This window comes from Grammomys surdaster, unplaced genomic scaffold (assembly GCF_004785775.1).
Source record: "Grammomys surdaster isolate TR1022 unplaced genomic scaffold, NIH_TR_1.0 126391, whole genome shotgun sequence".
Taxonomy (NCBI): domain Eukaryota; kingdom Metazoa; phylum Chordata; class Mammalia; order Rodentia; family Muridae; genus Grammomys; species Grammomys surdaster.
This window is the reverse complement of record NW_021621185.1, coordinates 1,738,639-1,759,234: the sequence shown is the minus strand read 5'-3', so window position 1 is coordinate 1,759,234 and position 20,596 is coordinate 1,738,639. Positions and strand designations below refer to the sequence as shown.

General features: G+C 37.1%; 1 protein-coding gene across 3 annotated transcripts in view; it reads right to left on the bottom strand.

The window, feature by feature from the left end:
• The window catches only part of Fam172a (family with sequence similarity 172 member A), a 416,134-nt gene that overhangs the window by 361,739 nt on the left and 33,799 nt on the right, over positions 1-20,596 (bottom strand). For all 3 annotated transcript variants that reach the window (XM_028760104.1, XM_028760102.1, XM_028760101.1), the window contains exons 2-3: positions 12,011-12,112; positions 10,117-10,217 (exon numbers count right to left, since the gene is read on the bottom strand). In XM_028760104.1, the coding sequence (XP_028615937.1) occupies positions 10,117-10,217; positions 12,011-12,080 (171 nt within the window). In that variant the 5' untranslated portion in view covers positions 12,081-12,112. The remainder of the gene's footprint in view (positions 1-10,116; positions 10,218-12,010; positions 12,113-20,596) is intronic.

Below are 20,596 nucleotides of genomic sequence, written 5' to 3'. Positions count from 1 at the left end.
TGGTGGTGGTGGAGGAAGTGGTGGAGGTGGTGGTGGTGGAGGTGGTGATGGTGGAGGTGGAGGTGGTGATGGTGGAGGTGGAGGTGGTGGTGATGGACGTGGTGGTGGTGGAGGTGGTGGTTTTGGAGGCGGTGATGGAGGTGGTGGTGGTGATGGAGGTGGTGGTGGTGGTGGATTTTTGAGACAGGATCTCATTCTAGCCTAGGATGGTTTTCTACTTCCTATGAAGCCCAAGCATAGTAGCCAAGCATGGGTAAGCAGCTGCCCAGCTCTTGTGCTGCTTAAGGCTTATTAAAAATATAAAGGCTGTATGTGTGTGTGGTGTTTTGTTTGTTGTTTGTTTGTTGTTTTGGGGGGGTTATTTTTCAGGAATTCAATAACAAAGGCAGGAAAGAAACCCAGGGCCAGGGTTTTAAATATTTTCTACAATAGTGTCAACTTTATATTTACCACATTTTACTATGATTGAAAAACTGTTAATATTTTACCACAAAGGCTCTTTTAAACTCATGGGAGGTTTTTTGTTTGTTTTTGCTTTTTCACTGTTTTGATTGTTTTTCTTTTTAGACAGGGTTTCCAAATGTAGTCTCAGCTGGCCTTGAAGCCTCAAGCCTGTGGTCTCAGCCTTCCAAGTGCTGTTACAAACACAGCTAGGCTTCTTTTTATTTTTGCTTTTTTCTCTCTTTTTAAAGAAGCATTTAAAACAGCTTTCATGCGTCATGACTATATCCCTAAATGGTTTACAGGCATCTCCTAAGAATATGAACATTCTCCTGCATTACCATAATGTCTTTATCTCACTAAAGAAAATTAACAATCTTCCCCAAATGTCCCTACAAAGTACCTGCTTTAAAATTTTATAGTATTAGTTTTTGAGGCAGGAGGCTCCTAGCATTTGTAAATACTCGTATTTGTGTGCAATATACTAGTGCTTCTTAACTTTATTTTCTTCACAAAAGTTGACAGCTAGAACTCCTTTTCAGGGGAAATGTTTTTCCTCTTATAATTTCAAGAAATCTGTAAAATGATATTTTACTTACTACTATATGAATTATCTCACATCTTTTAATTTATAGGAATTAGCAATAATTGATGATCATATAGAAATCAATTTTAACTGAATCAGTTATATCTGGGTGCAATGAAAGATCCTGTCTCAGTATTAAGGTAGAGGGCAATTAAGAAAGATATCCAGTGCTGACCTCCAGCCTACACAAGCATGCTCACATGTCTCTACAAGCAGATGTACACAGAGAAACACACTGACACAATTATATCAAAAGATTTGGTTGGTTCTATTAGTTTTTCTACTACAAGATTAAGAAGCAAGGTGTCTGTCAGTTGGACTCTTAATTAGAGACTTAAAAAAAAAAACAGTTTACTTCCAAGAGATTGGTAAAAACCTATTTACTGCAGTGTGAGGACTGAGAAATAGTTCTTGCTTGGGTGTCAGTTGGGGGACCACCCTTAGTTACTAGAAGCCTACTAGTAACTCACATTTGGAGTCCTTGCACTGTGGCTCCTGCAACTCCATTCCAGCAATAGAACAGTGAAGACCTCTCATGCTTGCACTCATGGATTCCCCTAAAAGGAGTTTACTCTCCAGATTTTTTGTTTGGTTTGGGTTTTGTTTGTTTTGAAACAAAAATATAATGGATCTGTTTATTTCCCCTGTTCTCATACCAAAGGGAAAATTTCCATGTAGTAATTCTGGTAAGATATCAGCAATTAACACTCTACTGGGACTTACTAGTCAATATTCCTGCCAACAATATATGAAAAGCCTGCTTCTGTAAAGCCTTGTCAACATTATTAGTCCGGTTAAATGTAACTTCACATGTTTCAAATTATTTTCATATCTTTCTCTATGAATTGTTTATTCATGACCTTTATCCACTGCTGAGTTTGAGGGCATGTGAGGGAACAGGCTTTGGGAGTAATTTTTTTTCTTTTTCCTATGTTGGCTTTTATTTTATTGTTGTTTTTTACTTTATCTGATTCTTCTTGCAGCTTTCTTCCTATCTGATTAACAAAATATTCTAAGCTGACAACACTCATTTCTTGCTTCAGAACATGTCTCTATTTTTGCTGGTTTTTTTTTTTTTTTTTTTTTTTTGGTTTTTCGAGACAGGGTTTCTCTGTGTAGCCCTGGCTGTCCTGGAACTCACGCTGTAGACCAGGCTAGCCTCGAACTCTCGAACTCAGAAATCCGCCTGCCTCTGCCTCCCAAGTGCTGGGATTAAAGGCGTGCGCCACCACCGCCCGGCTCAGAACATGTCTCTAAAGAACTCAGGTTGCTTGAAAGCAGTAGTTTTCAACCTTCCCAATGCCACATTGCTTTAATACAGTTCATCACACTGTGGTGACCCCCCCACACCATAAAACTATTCTCATTGCTACTTCACAACTGTAATTTTACTACTGTTATGAATCTTAATATAAATATCTGATGTAGGACCCATGTCACAAAGGAGTCACAGGCCACAGGGTGAGAACTACTGCTTTAAAGGAAAGAATATTTTAAGCTACATCATTTCTAGGATGCTGTTTCAAGACTACCATCAGCACTATGGACCTGGTACATTTTGTCAAAGTTTTTAATTCATGTGACATTCATTCTGGTATATACTGTAATAAAGAGTCAGGTTATATATTCTATGGGTGACTATCTACTGAAGCAAAATGTCATTTTCCTCTAGTACTTTATATTTGCAACTGACAGAAATGATATCTCCAAAAGTATTAGTACTTTACCTCTATTTCTGGACTTTGTAGTTTATTTAATTGCTCTATATGTCTGTTCTTATGTCAGTGGTGGGCTGCTTTTAAGAAACAGAAAATTATTTCAGGGTAGATTTTCTATTCTAAAATGTGTATTTATTAATGTCATTCTAGATACAGCATTCCATTTGAACAAAGGAATGTCAGAATGAGGTAAGGTCATAGGAGACCATTCATCATTTCTGGGCCCAAGATTATTTACACTACAGAGCAATAACCTTGATATCAGTAATCATAGGGAGACAGCAGACAAAGAACAGTATGAAATTAAACTACTCTAAAGTGTAAAGCTCAAAGTTAATTTCAATATATCCTTAAATAATGTTGTTTCTTTTTCTTCACTGTTCCAAAAAGTTCATGACAAACTTAAAGAATACAAACTGATAACAAGGAACATACTGATTCCTCAGAATAATATAAATTCATATTGTAGAATTTATACACTTATGGGGATTATACTCAAATATCTGAGTACTGGAAATAATAACTAGTATTGTTCTTGATTTTAAGCTGCTCATTATATACACTTCAGTATAGCCATTAGAAACCCCTGAGAGATCCAACTGCCTACAGTCTTTTAAAAAAGCTTATTAAGGGTCATATATTGTTCAAGCCATATGTGCATAGCACAGACATTTGTTTGATTACAACAATGTAACTGTAACTATAAAATATTCTTTTATATAGTGGCACTATATCCAGAAAGCAAACTGATGTCTCAGTTTATTATACTTACATAATACGTTTGATTTATATAGAAATGATAGAATATCTTAGGAACAGGTGTGATAATCTCCTTAAGAGAGGAGACATAAACTAAAACCCATACATATGAGCTCTCAACTGAAGATAAAGCTTGGTATTCTGTAAGGAAGACTCAAAAATATAAGGGATTTCTTTTAGACTGTTGAAAAACTCAGTCTCCTTAAAACATCAACCGTACCAAAGCTGTTTATGAAGGCGACACTGGGAGTACAGTAGCTCTTAAACCACCCCACAGCCATTGCTAGCTGAGAGGACTGCCTGGACTCTGCTACCCAGCTCTCGCTAGAATGCTCTGCACTGATGCTTTTCATGGAACTGAAGATCATGGCCAACATAAAGCACTAACTGTTGCTAGTATTCACATAGAAAATTTTACTTGAACTGTCTACAGTTTTAAACAATAACTTCACCTTCTAAATTATCATAATCAAAGTCTGAAGCTTGCCCAGGAAAGTAAAGGTAAACCCTTTTTAGTTTCAAATAAGCTTAAGCAACAGATATTTTTGAATGACAATATTTACTGGGAACTGAAACATATACATCTTTTTAAATTTTAGCTTTTAAAACTGCAAAAAGAATAACTTCATTTCTGTAATAAAAAATCTAATCTTTTGTATTAAATTCCTAACATCAGAAATTTCACAAAGTTCATACAGTACAAACTATACTAAACAATTTATGTATTTGCATAATACTAATTTATTCATCAATAAAAATGATGACACAATTTTTATACAATGTTTAAAATACACAGAAAAAAAATATAGGGGGCTGGAGACATGGTTAGTAGCATTTGCACTCACATGGTACCTAGCAACTGTTTGCAATTCCAATTCAAAAGTTTCCAAAGTCATCTTCTAGCCTCTGCAGGCACTGCATGAAATGGTAGACATAAATCCATATAGGCAAAACACTCATATACGTGCAGTTAAAACAAATAAGTCTTCAAATACATAATGAAATAAGTGAAATGAGTAAGCTGATGAGGCGTCACTACTGTGTGAGAAGGAACAAGTTAGAGTTAGTCATCTCCTCCCACCAAGGAGTCAGACTCACAGGAAGCGTGGCACCAGCACTACTGTCTTGATAGCTCTTTCTCTGCTTTTAATGTAAATTGTACTGAACACTATAGTTGTGCTTTTCACTGTAAAGTCACCTTAGGTTACTTTTACATAGGACAAGATAGAAGGACAAGAAGAATCAGATAAAATTACAAAAGGAGACTCTGCAGAAGAGATGGTGGACAACATCGACATCAATAATGGGGTCATATGACAGGGAAGGGCTTTTCAAAACAACTTAACAAACAAGAACAAGGTGAGAATAGAAAACAGTAAGTTGATTACACTGAATATGAAGTCCTGACTCAAAAATGGGAATAAATTAGAAATACGGGTCTACAGATACATTCAATTCTACAATTACTCCAAACAAAGTCATTAACTATAGCAACAACTGTGATACTGTTGATATATAATTAGAGCTTATACAATTCAATATTCAAAAACAGAAAATGGAACTCAGTTAGTGATCTTATATAGCAAACTATCAAGAAACAGGAAAACAAAAGGCAAAGTGGTATAGAACAAACCTCATAATGAGAAAACTTTCTCTTTCCCATTCTGTTATACTGAATTCTATGAATTCATTGAATTCTATGAGTAGTGTCTGCTTTCAGTCAACATTCTAGGATCAAACATGGACTGGTATGTGAAGCCAAGTGATCTGTTAATGACTTAAGTAAACATTGATATGCCAGCAGAGGTGGCGCATGCCTTTAATCCCAGCACTTGGGAGGCAGAGGCAGGCAGATTTCGGAGTTCGAAGCCAGCCTGGTCTACAGAGTGAGTTCCAGGACAGCCAGGGAAAGTAAACATTGATATAAGAAATGTTACAGGTTAGCTTGTATTGCATATTTGCATGTATATGTAACAACAATTGAAGAAACAGAGGTCATGAATTTGAGAACGATCAGGGGAGAGATACATAAGAAAAGTTATAGAGAAGAAAATGGAGAAAATTACATAATTATATTTTAATTTGAAAACATTCTTAAAGAATGAGTTTAAAATGAAATAATGAGTTTTTTGAGCACTTAAGAGAAAAGCTAAATTTTGATATATATATATATATATATATATATATTGTGTGTGTGTGTGTGTGTGTGTGTTGCTAAAAGAGTATTTGGAAGTCAGAGGACAACTTGAAGGACTCAGTTCTCTCCATCATGTGGATTCTAAGAATCAAACTCAGATAATCAGACTTGAGAGCAAATGCTTTAACCTGCTAATCTTTCCAGTCCAGTAGGTACATTTTAATATGGATGATAAAGGACATAAAATATAGGTCTGTGCCAAGTATGGTAAGGCATACCTGTAATACAAATGCTAGGAAAGCTGAGCCAAAAGATTCCAAGTTCAAGGGCAGCCTGGGCTACACTGTGAGGTTGAGGTCAGCCTGGACTACACAGTAAGATCTACATTGTCTTAAAAGAATATAAACAAATGAGAAAATACCCAGAAGGTATGTTTGTAGAATAATATGTCAAGGAGCTGATGAACTGGATTATAGAGAGGAGTAAAATGTAAGCGCCATTTAAACGCACGCACGCACGCACGCACGCACGCGCACTTCTCTAATACTATTATGGTACAATAAAAACACCATCAGTTTGCGATATATAATACAAGTAGAAATGGGCAAGCACTTTAACATAAGCAGAAATTATTCTGGTCACTGAATACATATCCATGTAAAGTTACAAATAATAAAGAATATTCAAAAATTTATGTAGTAACAAAAAAGAATAAGAGATTGTGAATTTGAAAAAGAGCAAGGGAGAATACGTGTAAGAATCTGAAGGGAGGAAAGGAGAGGGGAAGGTGATTCCATTATATCTACTCAAAATAAAAACAACCTGAATAAGCTGGAGAGGAAAGAGGACTGCTGAAGGTTTAACACACATGGTAATTGTGCATCTAAGGAAACCCAAGCTTAGCAAGCCTGGATTTATAAAGGTCCACTAGTAAGCCTGCCGTCTGGCCACCACTGAAAAGAAAGGGGATGTCTTTATTATCTCCACTACAACATGAATCTGCATAATGCCCTGGAAAGGGCATAACCCTCTGCACCCTTAAAGCCAGTTGTTCATGTAAAGAGATGCAGAACAAAAGGTCAAAACTTTTGATCAGACATGTAAAAATGCTAGACTCACAGAAAAACTGTCTCAATGCATTTGAATTCTTCATGTTACCAAATATCCTCCATGTGACCAAAGAATGCATGTTGACTGCTTTATTAAAAATTCAATGTAGATAAAGAAATTTCTGCTTTTCATTAAGAAACAAAGGAGCTGCTAGGTGACATATTAAACAAATGTGTCCATATATATTTTACTAAGAGTATATGATTCTGAATAAGTGAAATCTTTAGCTGTGATAAACATCCACCAAAATGAAAAACGCATGTTCAAAGGTTTCCTCTGGAGATACCATGATAAGATCCCTAATTTTAGAAGGCCAAACAAATGAAGTAAGAGAGAGTCAATGTCATTGTCCTAGTGACTAAGTCTTCATATAATGTCCTAATGTCATAAGCCTTCATATAAATAAAAACCTAAAAATAATACTCATTTCTGACACAATAGAAGACCCAACATTTAATTTTATAATATATTTAAACAAAGATTAAAATTTGGTGTTAATTTGTTTTCCCATGTAAATGACTCACTGGACAGTCATATGAAGGCCATGTTGACATAAAAGAAGGTTTAAGATTAAATAGGTTTCTAGTAAATGATGGGAAATTACTGAATACAAAGAAGAAAAAGCATTTAAAAAATCACATTTCATGCCCATGCCTAAACATAGTAAAAGCAATATACAGCAAGCCAGTAGCCAACATCAAACTAAATGGAAAGAAACTTGAAGCAATCCCACTAAAATCAGGGACTAGACAAGGCTGCCCACTCTCTCCCTACCTATTCAATATAGTACTCAAAGTCCTATTCAGAGCAATTAGACAACAAAATAAAGTCAAAGGGATACAAGTAGGAAAGGAAGAAGTCAAAATATTACTATTTGCAGATGATATGATAGTATACTTAAGTGACCCCAAAACTTCCACCAGAGAACTCCTAAAACAGAAAAACAACTTCAGCAAAGTGGCTGGTTATAAAAATCAACTCAAACAAATCAGTAGCCTTCCACTACTCAGAAGATGAACAGGCTGAAAAAGAAATTAGGGAAATGACACCCTTCACAATAGTCACAAATAATATAAAATACCTTGGTGTGAATCTAACCAAGCAAGTGAAAGATGTGTATGACAAGAACTTCAAGACTCTGAAGAAAAAAAATCAAAGAAGATCTCAGAAGATGGAAAGATCTCCCATGCTCATGGATTGGCAGGATTAATATAGTAAAAATGGCCATCTTGCCAAAAGCAATCTACAGATTCAATGCAATCCCCATTAAAATCCCAACTCAATTCTTCACAGAGTTAGAAAGAGAAATTCTCAAAGTCATTTGGAATAACAAAAAACCCAAGATAGCAAAAGCTATTCTCAACAATAAAAGAACTTCTGGAGGAATCCCCATCCCTTACCTCAAGCTGTACTACAGAGCAATAGTGATAAAAAAAACTACCTGGTATTGGTACAGAGACAGACAGGAAGATCAATGGAATAGAATTGAAGACCCAGAAATGAACCCACACTCCTATGGTCACTTGATCTTTGACAAAGGAGCTAAAACTGTCCAGTGGAAAAAGGACAGCATTTTCAACAAATGGTGCTGGTTCAACTGGAAGACAACATGTAGAAGAATGAAAATTGATCCATTCTTATCCCCTTGTACAAAGCTCAAGTCCAAGTGGATAAAGGACCTCCACATAAAACCAGATACACTGAAACTAATAGAAGAAAAGGTGGGGAAGAACCTCCAATACTGGGGCATGGGGGAAAGGTTCCTGAACAGAACACCAATGGCTTATGCTCTAAGATCCAGAATTGACAAATAGGACTTCATAAAATTGCAAAGCTTCTGTAAAGCAAAGGACACTGTCAATAGGACAAAATAGCAACCAACAAATTGGGAAAAGATCTTTTCCAATGCTACATCTGTTAGAGGACTAATATCCAATATATACAAATAACTCAAGAACTTAGACTTCAGACAACCAAATAATCCTATTTAAAAACGGGGTACAGAGCTAAACAAAGAATTCTCAACTGAGGAAATTCAAATGGTTGTGAAGCACCTAAAGAAATGTTCAGCATCCTTAGTCATTAGGGAAATGCAAATCAAAACAACCCTGGATCCACCTCATACCAGTCAGAATGGCTAAGATCAAAAACTCAGGTGACAGCAGATGCCAGCAAGGATGTGGAGAAAGAGGAATACTCCTCCATTGTTGGTGGGATTCCAAGCTGGTGCAACCACTCTGGAAATCAGTCTGGCAGTTTTTCAGAAAATTGGACATAGCATCACCTGAGGACCCAGCTGTACCTGGGCATATATACAGAAGATGTTCCAACATATAACAAGGACATATGTTCCATTATGTTCATAGGAGCCTTATTTATAATAGCCAGAAGCTAGAAAGAACCCAGATGTCCTTCAACAGAGGAATGCATACAGAAAATGTGGTACATTTACACAATGGAGTACTACTCAGCTATTAAAAACAATGAATTTGAGAAATTCTTAGGCAAATGGATGGAACTAGAAAATATCATCCAGAGTGAGGTAACTCAATCACAAAAGAACACACATGGTATTCACTCACAGATAATTTGATACTAGCCCAGAAGCTGGCAATACCCAAGATACAACTCACAGACAACATGAAGCTCATGAAGAAGAAAGACCAAAGTGTGGGTGCTTCTGTCCTTCTCAGGAGTAACAATATACTCATGGGAACAAATATGGAGACAAAGTGTGGGGCAGAAACTGACGGAGGGGTCATCTGGAGACTGTTCCTCCTGGGTATCTATTCCATGTGCAGTCACCAAAGGTAGACCACTGATCATGGGGTTCCCAATGGAGGAGATAGAGAGAAGGAGCTGAAGGAGCTGAAAAGGTTTGTGGCCCAGTGGGGAGAGCAACAATACCAACCAACCAACCAGAGCTCCCAGGGTCTAAACCACTAGCCTGGAGCACATAGGGAGGGACCCATGGCCCCAGCTGTATATATAGAGGAGGATGGCCCTGTCAGGCATAGGTGGGAGAGGAGATCCTTGTTTCCATAAAGGCTGGACACCCAGTGTGGGGAATTCGAGGGTAGGGAGGTAGGAGTGGGTGGGAGGGTGGGGGCACATCCTCATAGAAGCAGGAGGAGGGGGGATAAGATGTGGGTTCCTGGCGGGGGGCAGAAATGGGGAAAAGGGATAACATCTAAAATGTAAATAAAATATCCAATAAAAAAAATCACATTTCATAAAAGGACCATGTGAACTGCTACATATTACTCCTGGTACTTCAAACTAGAAAATTCAGTAAAACAATATCCATGGCATACTTCATACTTCAATTGAAAAATGAAGGCAGTAGAGCAATATACTTGACATACCTCGCCCAGAGCTTCATATCTTTTCTGGTTCCACCTGTGTAAGTCTTCTCGGTAGTTAAAAACAAATGGTTCCCCAGTTTTTATGTGTCTTAACTGCCCCTCTAAAAGACAACAAGCAATATTCCAATGATTTAGGGTATATTTTTAATACTATGGATGTTCTAATAAATAATGTCTTATAAAAATTTTAAATTTCTTAAGTATTTGCTTTTTTCATAACACTATATCTTCAAATGTCAATAAACCTATTAAGAATATAAATGACTGGTCCCTGGGAATTTATAAGCTATCCTTGATATTCATCTCAATATTTTAAGGTAAACTGAAACTACTCTAAGGCCAGTAGGAAAAAGAACTCCTACCAGATAATGTTATGAGAGTGGCCACAGTATTGAAGACTGAGGCTACCTGGGACTACAAATGTTGAAACTCTAAGCCATTTTTCAGAACATTAGACAAGAATCAATGACATTCAGCAATGGAGAGCTGGCATCATGTTGTATAAAGACAACATGGTCAAGAATGATGTGGGAACCTAGTAACATACTGTGGGGCTACCTAGACGCATTGGAAGTTTGAGTAACTGTTTTCTACCAGAGATAACTTTGACACCTAAAATAGAATGTCAATGGAGACTCAAAAGGAGGAGGAAGCTAACATCAGTTTATCCAATCAACTCACTCACACCACAGGGTTTCCTTGACAATTATTAATAGGTTTTACTAACAATTTCAGGGCCTGGCAACAAGTTGTAGTTGATACCAAGAAGTCCTTGCTACCCTTCTTCCCATATTTCTAATTTACTAAATTAAATTATCTGAGCCAGAGCAAGGAAGGGTCAGATAAGGCATACAGGGCTCCTCACATACCAATAAACACTGTGGTCATAATACTCCCATTCTATATGATAGTGAATTAGAGCACTGTGTGCTAGTCTTCATGGAAACATGCCTCATATAACAAAAAGTAAGTTTATTTACCATGAACATTGCTAAATCAACCATCTAGATCACAGTATCCCACAAAAGATTCTCCTCCTGGCAAACTAAAGTTTCTATTTACAAAAGGTTTAATTATCAGACTATTTACAATGAAAAAAGACAGAACATCTGCCCTGTTTCTTTCTCCAGGAAGATTCTAGTAATCAGAAGAAAAACAGCACATAGCCAATTGCTTTAACCATTTCTCCACAACAGGCAACAAAATATTACTATTTATATATGTTTTATCATAAAATATTCTTTTAAAAAATCTGAAAAATGACCAATGTTTCTACTACCTTCTCTATAAATTCACTGACTGTTTAAGTCTATCCATATGTGACAGTGTACGGGGGACTCACTCACACAGTGATGAACGGTCACCAATTCAGTAACTATAAAGTAACAGATGGAAATGATGATATCATGCTCTCTGCCCATAACAGCAAGGCTTGCAAATTTAACAGTGTAAGCTGGAGGCATGCCCTTTTCAACACCTCTGGTATAAAAGTTATTTTATTCCAAACTTTTAAAAGATTTAAACAAATAGGTTCCTGAAAAATAATGGAACTCATTATTAAAAATAAGGGTACAGCCAGTCACCTCATTTAGATAGCGACTTAAAGAATATACCTTCCTAAATAATTCAACTAGGAGTCTCCAGTTAGGTCAGAGTAGAATGCTCAAATTCATGTCCTTCAGTTTATGTGACTTGTCAACTATAGAAAACTGTTCCTTGTTGATTCTTTGATTTGTGTGAAGGATTTCACTAGGCAAAGATAAGTCATTGTCTCTCAGAGACAAGACATTCTAGTTAGACTTGTAAGAGTAGCTAATATATTTCCTACAATTCTATAAATCCTGAAAAGCAAACTACACATACTCATATATGTGTGTCAAATGTATCCACTTACTTTCATTAAAAGCATATTCAAAACCTTCCAGTGTATCTGGAAAATCAAAGGGTGGTTCGTCCTTTTTCATGAGTTCATCCAAATCGATCCTGGACAGCAAATCTAGAAAAGAAGTCATATGGACTGATATGAAACTGACTCGGGATCATTGTTCATAATTAATATAAATGAAGACTTTATTCTTTTATTCTAGTAGATTAATTTCATCTGTACTAAATTTTAAGTTCCAAAAACACTATTTTTAACTCAGCATTTTGATCTAATACAGTATCAACGTAAGTCCTTTCCAAATCATAATCCCCCAAACAATCACACTCAGATTCTCAAAATAACCTACTTAAATGATTAACCTTCTCCTTCAAAACAGCTATTTGTTTCTACCTCATTAACCTTAATCTACGCTTTCAAAGCTTCAGATATTAATATGACATTTCAAAGACCACTAAATTTTATACAAAAATCAGTTATGAATTATAAATAAAAAAACGCATTTACCAATTGTAAATATAAAAGTGATATTATTATTATATATTATTCCATTTTATGTGTAATATTAAAATGAGACATTTTGACTAGAAATGTCTGGTTGATACTAAAATATTTTGTTTCTAATTCTCACAATACTGAATTTCACATATCAAGAAAGGTCAGGTTTTAATCGCAGCACTAGGAAGGCAGTAGGAAGTTTAAGGCCAGCCTGGTCTACAAAGTGGGTTCCAGGCCAGCCAAGACTACATAAGGAAACTTTGTCTCAAAACAAAACAACAACAAAAGGCCAGTAAGCTGCTTCTTTTTTTTTCCGAGACAGGGTTTCTCTGTGTAGCCCTGGCTGTCCTGGAACTCACTCTGTAGACCAGGCTGGCCTCGAACTCAGAAATCCGCCTGCCTCTGCCTCCCAAGTGCTGGGATTAAAGGCGTGCGCCACCACCGCCCAGCTAAGCTGCTTCTTAAAAAGCAAAAATTTAAATTTTATTTTGTGAACAATTTTGGTGCCTGGGTCCCTTAGCCCAGTTTCACCTAATATCACCAAACTATATCACCACAGTGTATTTGTCCACTTAGGACACTGCACAAAAACTATTATTTTACCAGAACTACTTTTGATTTGAGTATAACTACTATTTTCTCTAAAGGGATCATGTCTGCCTCCCTCCTCCAGTGTCATAGTCTTTTGAAGAAATATCACAGAGATAACTACAGTCCTTACTACATATCAAGTAGACTATAAGATGCACAGAACACCACTGGTGATACGACCCTTCAATAGCTGGCTAAGGTGGTGTCTGGTAGGCAGCTCCATACCAGCATCAGTGTCTCCCTTTATATGGCCTATATTTAGAAGTGACTGAGTCCCACCAACTTGTGGGTGAAAGCAAAGGAGTCATGCTCTATCTTCTGAAGTAAGAAACACTGGCCTACATCACTTGCCATTCTTCCATACTGGCATACATCACTGGTCACTCTTCAGTGTGGAAGTTGGCATCACTCTCTCCCTTTTCATAACTATTCCAACTTTTTAAAATATCAATGGACCTAAATATCAAAGGATATTTAGTATATATTCTGACTAACAACCCAACACTACAGCATTTATACTGTTTGTTAAATAATATATTCTTTGGCTGTCTCCTGTGCCCCTTTGACAGAATTTTCATCTTTTCCATTTTTAAGGTTTTGAGATCTTCTTGCTTTCTTATTGTTACAACACATGCAACAAAATACTGTGTCTTCTCTCCTCCAGCCCTGACAAATTTTACTAAAAGAGGATTTAATGATATCCTGGATCTAGGCAAAGAGGGTATACTGTCTCAGGACTTTGAGGAAGAAGAATCATGAGTTCAAGGCCAACACTTGCTGCACAATACTCATAAAAGTTGTCAAAAACATGACATAGACACTAATTAAAATGTAAACTGTAGTTGTCATATTACTATTTTTTAAAACGTACACTTCAAGGAGGTAAAAAAAAAAAAAGCAAATACATAAGATATCAGAGACATGAACGCCGTAATGATGAAGAGTAAATCACCAGAAGAGTATAACAATCTTAAATGTGTTTGTACCAAGAAAAGACACTGAAGAAAATCAGAAAGAACTAACATAACTAAAAAAAAAAGTAGGCCATAATTAAAGCTGAACATTTCAATACCTTTCCATATTAATTGAACAAGAACACAGAAAACAGATAAGGGCATAAAAAACTTTAAGTATCAATTCAAACTAATTTATATAACCCACTAAATAGCCATTTAACATTTTATGCTTCTAGTATTCAATATTTATTTTTATTACATTTTAAACTACAATATAATCACATCACTTCCACCTTTCTATATCATCCCTCCAACCCCTTCTATGTCCCCTCCCTCCCTCTCACCTTTTCCCTCTCACTCCCTCTCTCCCCATCTTTTTTATTTTGTTGTACATATGTAAATACAACCTGCTGAGCCACTTACTGTCACTTGTGTGTATATATGATTTCATGGCTAACCATTCACCTATTGGAAATACTAATTCTCCCTCTGTCAGCAGTCACTGGTAAATTAGCCAACTACTAGGGGCTAGTAAGTTCATGGATCTTAAGACAAGAACCTACAACCAACACTTTACTAGACCAGCAACAATCCCAACTGTATTCTAAACCTTATCTTAATACCTACAGATAAGTGTAGTTTTCAATCCTCATCAAAGAAGCTCTTCTTTTCAGAAAAACATAACAGGCCATAACGCTGAGATCATGGGATATGTGGAGCCCAGCCTCAATGTATAGACCTACAACACAACTCCTATCTCTAAGGCATGGGCAACATCCAGAAAGAGGCGCAGAAAATTCTAAGAGCCAGAGGACCAGAAAGACAGCTGTAACATTATGTTTTCTAGAAATGAGAGAAGTTGTTCACCCATGGTACCTCAATAAACAAGACCTGAACAGTGACATTGTTAATAGGGATGCTAACTCAGAAAAGGGAAATCTCATTGACAGACAAAGAACTATAGTCAACTTAATACTTCTAGAAAAGGCACAAGAAGCATTTACAACAATAGCTGATATTCTGGGTCATAAAATAAGTCCCACTAAATTTTAAGGGCTTGAAATCATATAAGTCAAGTCTTTAACCACCAATAAAAGTAATGTAAAATTCAATGAAAGAAATCTCTTTCAAAAATATCCTATTGTGAGCTGGTCATGGTAGTGCACTTCTTTAATCCCAACACTCCAGAAGCAGAGGCAAGGGGATCTTTGTGAGTTCGAGGGCAACTGGTTTATACAAAAAATTCTAAGCCAGCAAGTCTTCACAGACTCTGTTTCAAAAACAAACAAACAAACAAACAAATACTTGTTATTTATTAATTGTAGAGGAAATGGAGAGAGAGAACTCAAAAAAGGAGGAAGATGGAAGAAGGCAGGAGGAATGAGAGAGCACACCAACACAGGTAAGTTTGCAAAAATCAAAGGACAACTCTTCTAGAGTGCTTCTCTCCTGACCCGTTATGGGATCCAGGTAATCAGCCTATGCATAAACAGCTCTACTCACTAAACCATCTCTGAACCTATCCCGTCAACTCTACTACATCTAAATTAACAAGAAACCCTGTGAGCGATTTTTTTTTTATTAAATCATCTGAAGTGGGTGGGAAGACCCAACTTTAATCCAGATCTTTTGAGTAGGAAGACCCACCTTTAATCTGGGCTATACCTTCTGGTGTCAGCCTATATAAAGAACATGAAAGAAGGAAGATTTTACTCTGCCTGCTTGCCCTTGTTCTTACTAATAAGTTCTTCATTCCTCCACTGGCTACTTCTTCAGGATTCTAGTGTATACTGAAGACCAAATGAGATCACCAGTCTCATGGATTAAACAACTACTGGATTACTGAGTTTTCTGTTGGGAGATAGCCATTGTTGAACTAGCAGGATCACAGCCTATAAGTCACTATAATAATCTCCCAGTGATAGATAGATAGATAGATAGATAGATAGATAGACAGACATATGGACGGACAGATGATAGACAATAAATGGATGATCATGATGAAAGGTATATAAATAAGATAAATGATAGATATAGATTCATTTTATCATTTTTATTATTCTAGAAACCCCTGACTAATACAATGCAAATTCAATTATTAAACATAACTGCCACTTTTTAAAAGCAATTTTAGTATCAAAAACATAAATCACAAACATCTTTACAAAATACTAACTAAATGAAAAGTAATTCATAAATTTATGGGATTCATGAAGCTGGTCTATATCTCAGAAGCAATGTTTACATGAAAACTTGCATTAAATCCTTATATAGATTCTCCTTAATGTACAATGAATCCATCACAATAAGTTGACTATTGTATCAAACCTTTAATCATCATAGTTCAGCAACAGAGAACACTGTAGAGCACTGGCGGTTTAGTTATCCACAGGCTGACAGGAAACGAACTTGGTACTGCCCCCTGGAATCACAACAGATTACCATAATGTGTGCCACATAGTGCTGTTTTGTACCATACTTTTGCTTTCAAATAAATGAGTCTGTTAAACATGCAGCAAGTAAAGTAAAAGAACAAACACCAAGGAGCATATAAAAAGCACCAGATAGCAAGACATCAGCAAATCGCATTTACAACCCAGCAGACATCCACTGGGAAAGAGGCAGTTATGCCAAAGTCTCTCTATTGCTGAGTTACCAGCTCTTCATTCCCGTTGCAGACATTTTTGTTGTACTAGATAAACAACAGAATCTTCAGTTGAAAATGGTTACCTTGTAGCTTTTCTAAAGGTAGCAAATACCTTTAGCAGGGTACTGGATTCCTTTCTCCCTATTACAGAGTTAGGAGTCAAGCTTCCCTGAGACAGGAAGTTTTGGAGCACTCTTGAAATAAACCTGCTGCAGTCTGGAACTAGAAAGCCCTCTTTACTCCCAGAGTCTCCTTTCAAAAAACCTAAGCAATAAATGACAGTTATTAACACAATACATATTCCAACTAGCTGGAGAAATAATGAAAATTCAAATTTCTGAGTGAAATTTCTATAAATACATACTGCATTTATAGAATTGGATAATCTATAAAGCTGAAGAATTCAGAGTGCAATAAGTCAGGTACTACCTGTCTTTCAAGGTAAGAAGTCTTCAGTAAATTTCCTATAATCATTTGAACATACAATGGGCCCCATAGGTTTGCATGTTTGAATACTTGTTCCTCAACTGGAGGAACTGTTTGGGAAGGATTAGAAGGTGTGGTCTTGTTGGAACAGGTGTATCACTGGAAGTGGGCTTTAAGGTTTCAAAGGCCAACACCCTTCCCAGGTAGCTCTTTCTGTCTTGTGCTTGTAGATCCAGATGTAAGTCCTCAGTTACTTCTCTAGTGTCATGCCTGCCTGCCTGCTTTTGTCATACAGCCTACCATGACGGTTATGACCATCATGGACCCCTTGAAACCATGATCCCCAAATTTTTCTTCTATAAGCTGCATTGATCAGGATGTTTTGTCACAGCAGTAGAAAAATAACAAAATGTCAAATGGTGAGCCTTGACATCATACATACAAGTAACATTATATGACCTGAACAGGAGGTAGATAGAGATACAGATACGGATACAGATATGGATACGGATACGGATACGGATATGCTCGACTCAGAGCCACAATATGCAGGCTCACATTAAAAACAGCTGACTGGATAATCATCACGGCCATTCCCTGGAGAAGACCATTTCTCCCACTCTCAGCATTCCCTGTTTTTCCACAGTTCTTATGTACAGTTGAGGCTCCAGGAGCTTCCTTCCTTTCAAGACAGCATATCCCTTGGTGTCCTTCTAGTTCATATCTTGTTGAGGTAATATGTGGCTGAGTAATCCTGAATGTAGCCTCTCTGACATTGTTATTAGACACAATCTTACAGCAAACCTCCTGTGGCTCTTACAATCTCTTTGCCTCCACTTCTGTAATGATCCCTGAGTCTTGCATACAAGAATGTGCAGCAGATATAGCATTGGTAGTGATCAGCCCTGGAATCAGATCACATACACACAAGTAACATGACACTGATTGAACAGTCTATATTTATGTATTTACGGCTCTCTCTCTCTCTGTATGTGTGTGTGTGTGTGTGTATAAAACATCAATTAAAAATAGGCTATGAATTTGATAATTTGATGGTGCACAGGAGGTGTACGTAAGAGCAGTTAGAAGGAAGAAATGGGAGAAGATGCAGACAAAAATGTCTTGCTCTAAGCCTTCATCAATAAGGCTGGAAATAGCAGAGGATAAATTTACTGGATTATAACCAAGGCTATTATAAACAATGATAATCAATTAACAGTAAGTTCACCTATGCACAAAAGGCATCACAATGAAATGCAAGCATTCTGGCAATGGGAGTGGAGGAAGAGTAGGATGAGTAAACCAAAACTGATTCCAGAAAAGGAGAAGGGTCAGTTATAGAACACCTTTCCACAAGGCAAGGAGAAACAAGTTGGACAAAGCAATAGTGGACAAACTATTATCCTATAAAACTGGCAAAAGGGAGAAGTAATCTTTTAAGTGAATAATTCACTACAAGGTTATCTTCATTGTCATCCCTATGCAAAGACAAGCAGTCTGATATAGAAAAAGCTTTCTTTCAGTGACAGAAATCCCTATCCTCACCATCTTCAATGTCACCAACATTATGGTAAATTATGTTAAACCTTTTACACACATATCATATTTTTCATATGTGTGTATGTGTCTGTATGTGTGTACCCACATGCATACCTGCATGGTGGGCAAGACATGCTATAATGCATATGTGTAGGTGAGAGGATAGCTAGCTTTCAGAACTTCTCTGCTTCTACCATATAAGATGTAGAAGTTGAAGTCACGCCTTGACCGGTGATAGAAAGCCACTTCTGCCCAATGAACCATGTCCTAAACCCTAAGTTAAAGTATTCCTTACAGAGTATTCTGCCATATCTGGAGATTTCTCTGCCACTTTTCACCCCAGGCATAGACTCTGCTTAATTTTTCTAAACATTTATACTGTTATCCAGAGTGTCTTCCATAAGCATCCACCTCCCACTAAAGTTCTAGGAACATTTCAGAAGAGTGAGCTGAAAGATGCAGGGGCTGGAAGACTGGGGGGTGCTATGAGGCATGCTGTGGCATGCTTATCATACTCATAGACACACACCAGCTGTGCTTACAAGACCTATGGAAAACCAACCCGGCCCAGCTCCTAAACAGATGGAGAAGATGACCCCAGGTCCTGCCCCTCACTGAGATGACTGATGAGAGTTATTTATCAGGGAGGGAGAATCATTCTTCTTTGAGAATATGGTTACTTGGTCTCACACCCATGTATGGAAGGGAAGCATTTGTTGGATAAAGTGGGTTGTCATAAATAAAACAAAGCAAAGATGAAGAGAGGAAATTAGGAAGGTGAGGTTTGGGGAAGGGTAAATAAGAATTTGAAGTAAAAATTGGAGTGTATGTGATATTTTGTTGGATACACTATAAAATACTGAAGGAACTTCCTATTCTCAAGTCTCTTCCATTCATGAAAATTTAAACTGTCTTCACATGGTCACGATTGCCATGTAAGTCTCCTATCCTACACAGAACAAGTCAGCGACCGTCATCCTCTGTTTTATAGCATAGCCCAGTAGTGAAGAAACTCAAAAATAAATTGCCTTCTACTTCTAGGGACATAAATGATCTTCAGGCTTCTAAGTTTGCTCTAAAACATACTTTATGGCTCATTTCCTAGTTTATTTTCTAATTCAGTTAAGCCTTGAACACATGAGTCTTTGAAGAACTGTCTTGCCAGCACAGTAGAGACCCTTAGTACAGCTCTGTAGTAGCAGCAGTAGTAGTATTTAAAATTAGTTCATGGGAAATTGCTATTGGTTTGTTTTGTTTTTTGAAAAAAATCAAATTGTATAATGTCATTACTAACTAAAAACGAAGTTCTTTGCTGGGGTGATGATACAAATGTACAATCCCAGCACTCAACGGTAGGGAGAAGGATCACTGCAAAGCTCTAGGCCATCCTAGTACATACTGAGTTCAAACTATCACTGGGAAACTTAGCAAGACCTGTGTCAAAATAAAACAGTACGCACTGTAACTGTGTATGGTGGTACACACCTCCTGTAATACTAACACTTGGGAGATAGAGGTAGGTATCATGGGTAATCCTGAATTGTTTCTCAGCCTTTTATATAAGATCAAGGATTTCCTTGACTACACAGCAAGTTTAAGGACAGCCTAACTGAGATTCTATCTTAAAAAAGAAAAGTTCTTTAAAAATACCAACATGCTCATATATGAAGTAATTTTAAAATTCTAAAGATGTTGACATTAAACCAAGCTTAAAACAAAGATTAAAAATAGAAAAAAAATCACTGTCATCATTCTCATCACCACTACTACCACCACCACCAACCACTACCACCACTACCACCACCACCACCACCACCACTACCACCACCACCACCACCTCCACCACCATCACCACCACCACCATCACCACCACCACCACTACCACCACCACCACCACTACCACCATCACCACTACCACCATCACCACTACCACCACCACCA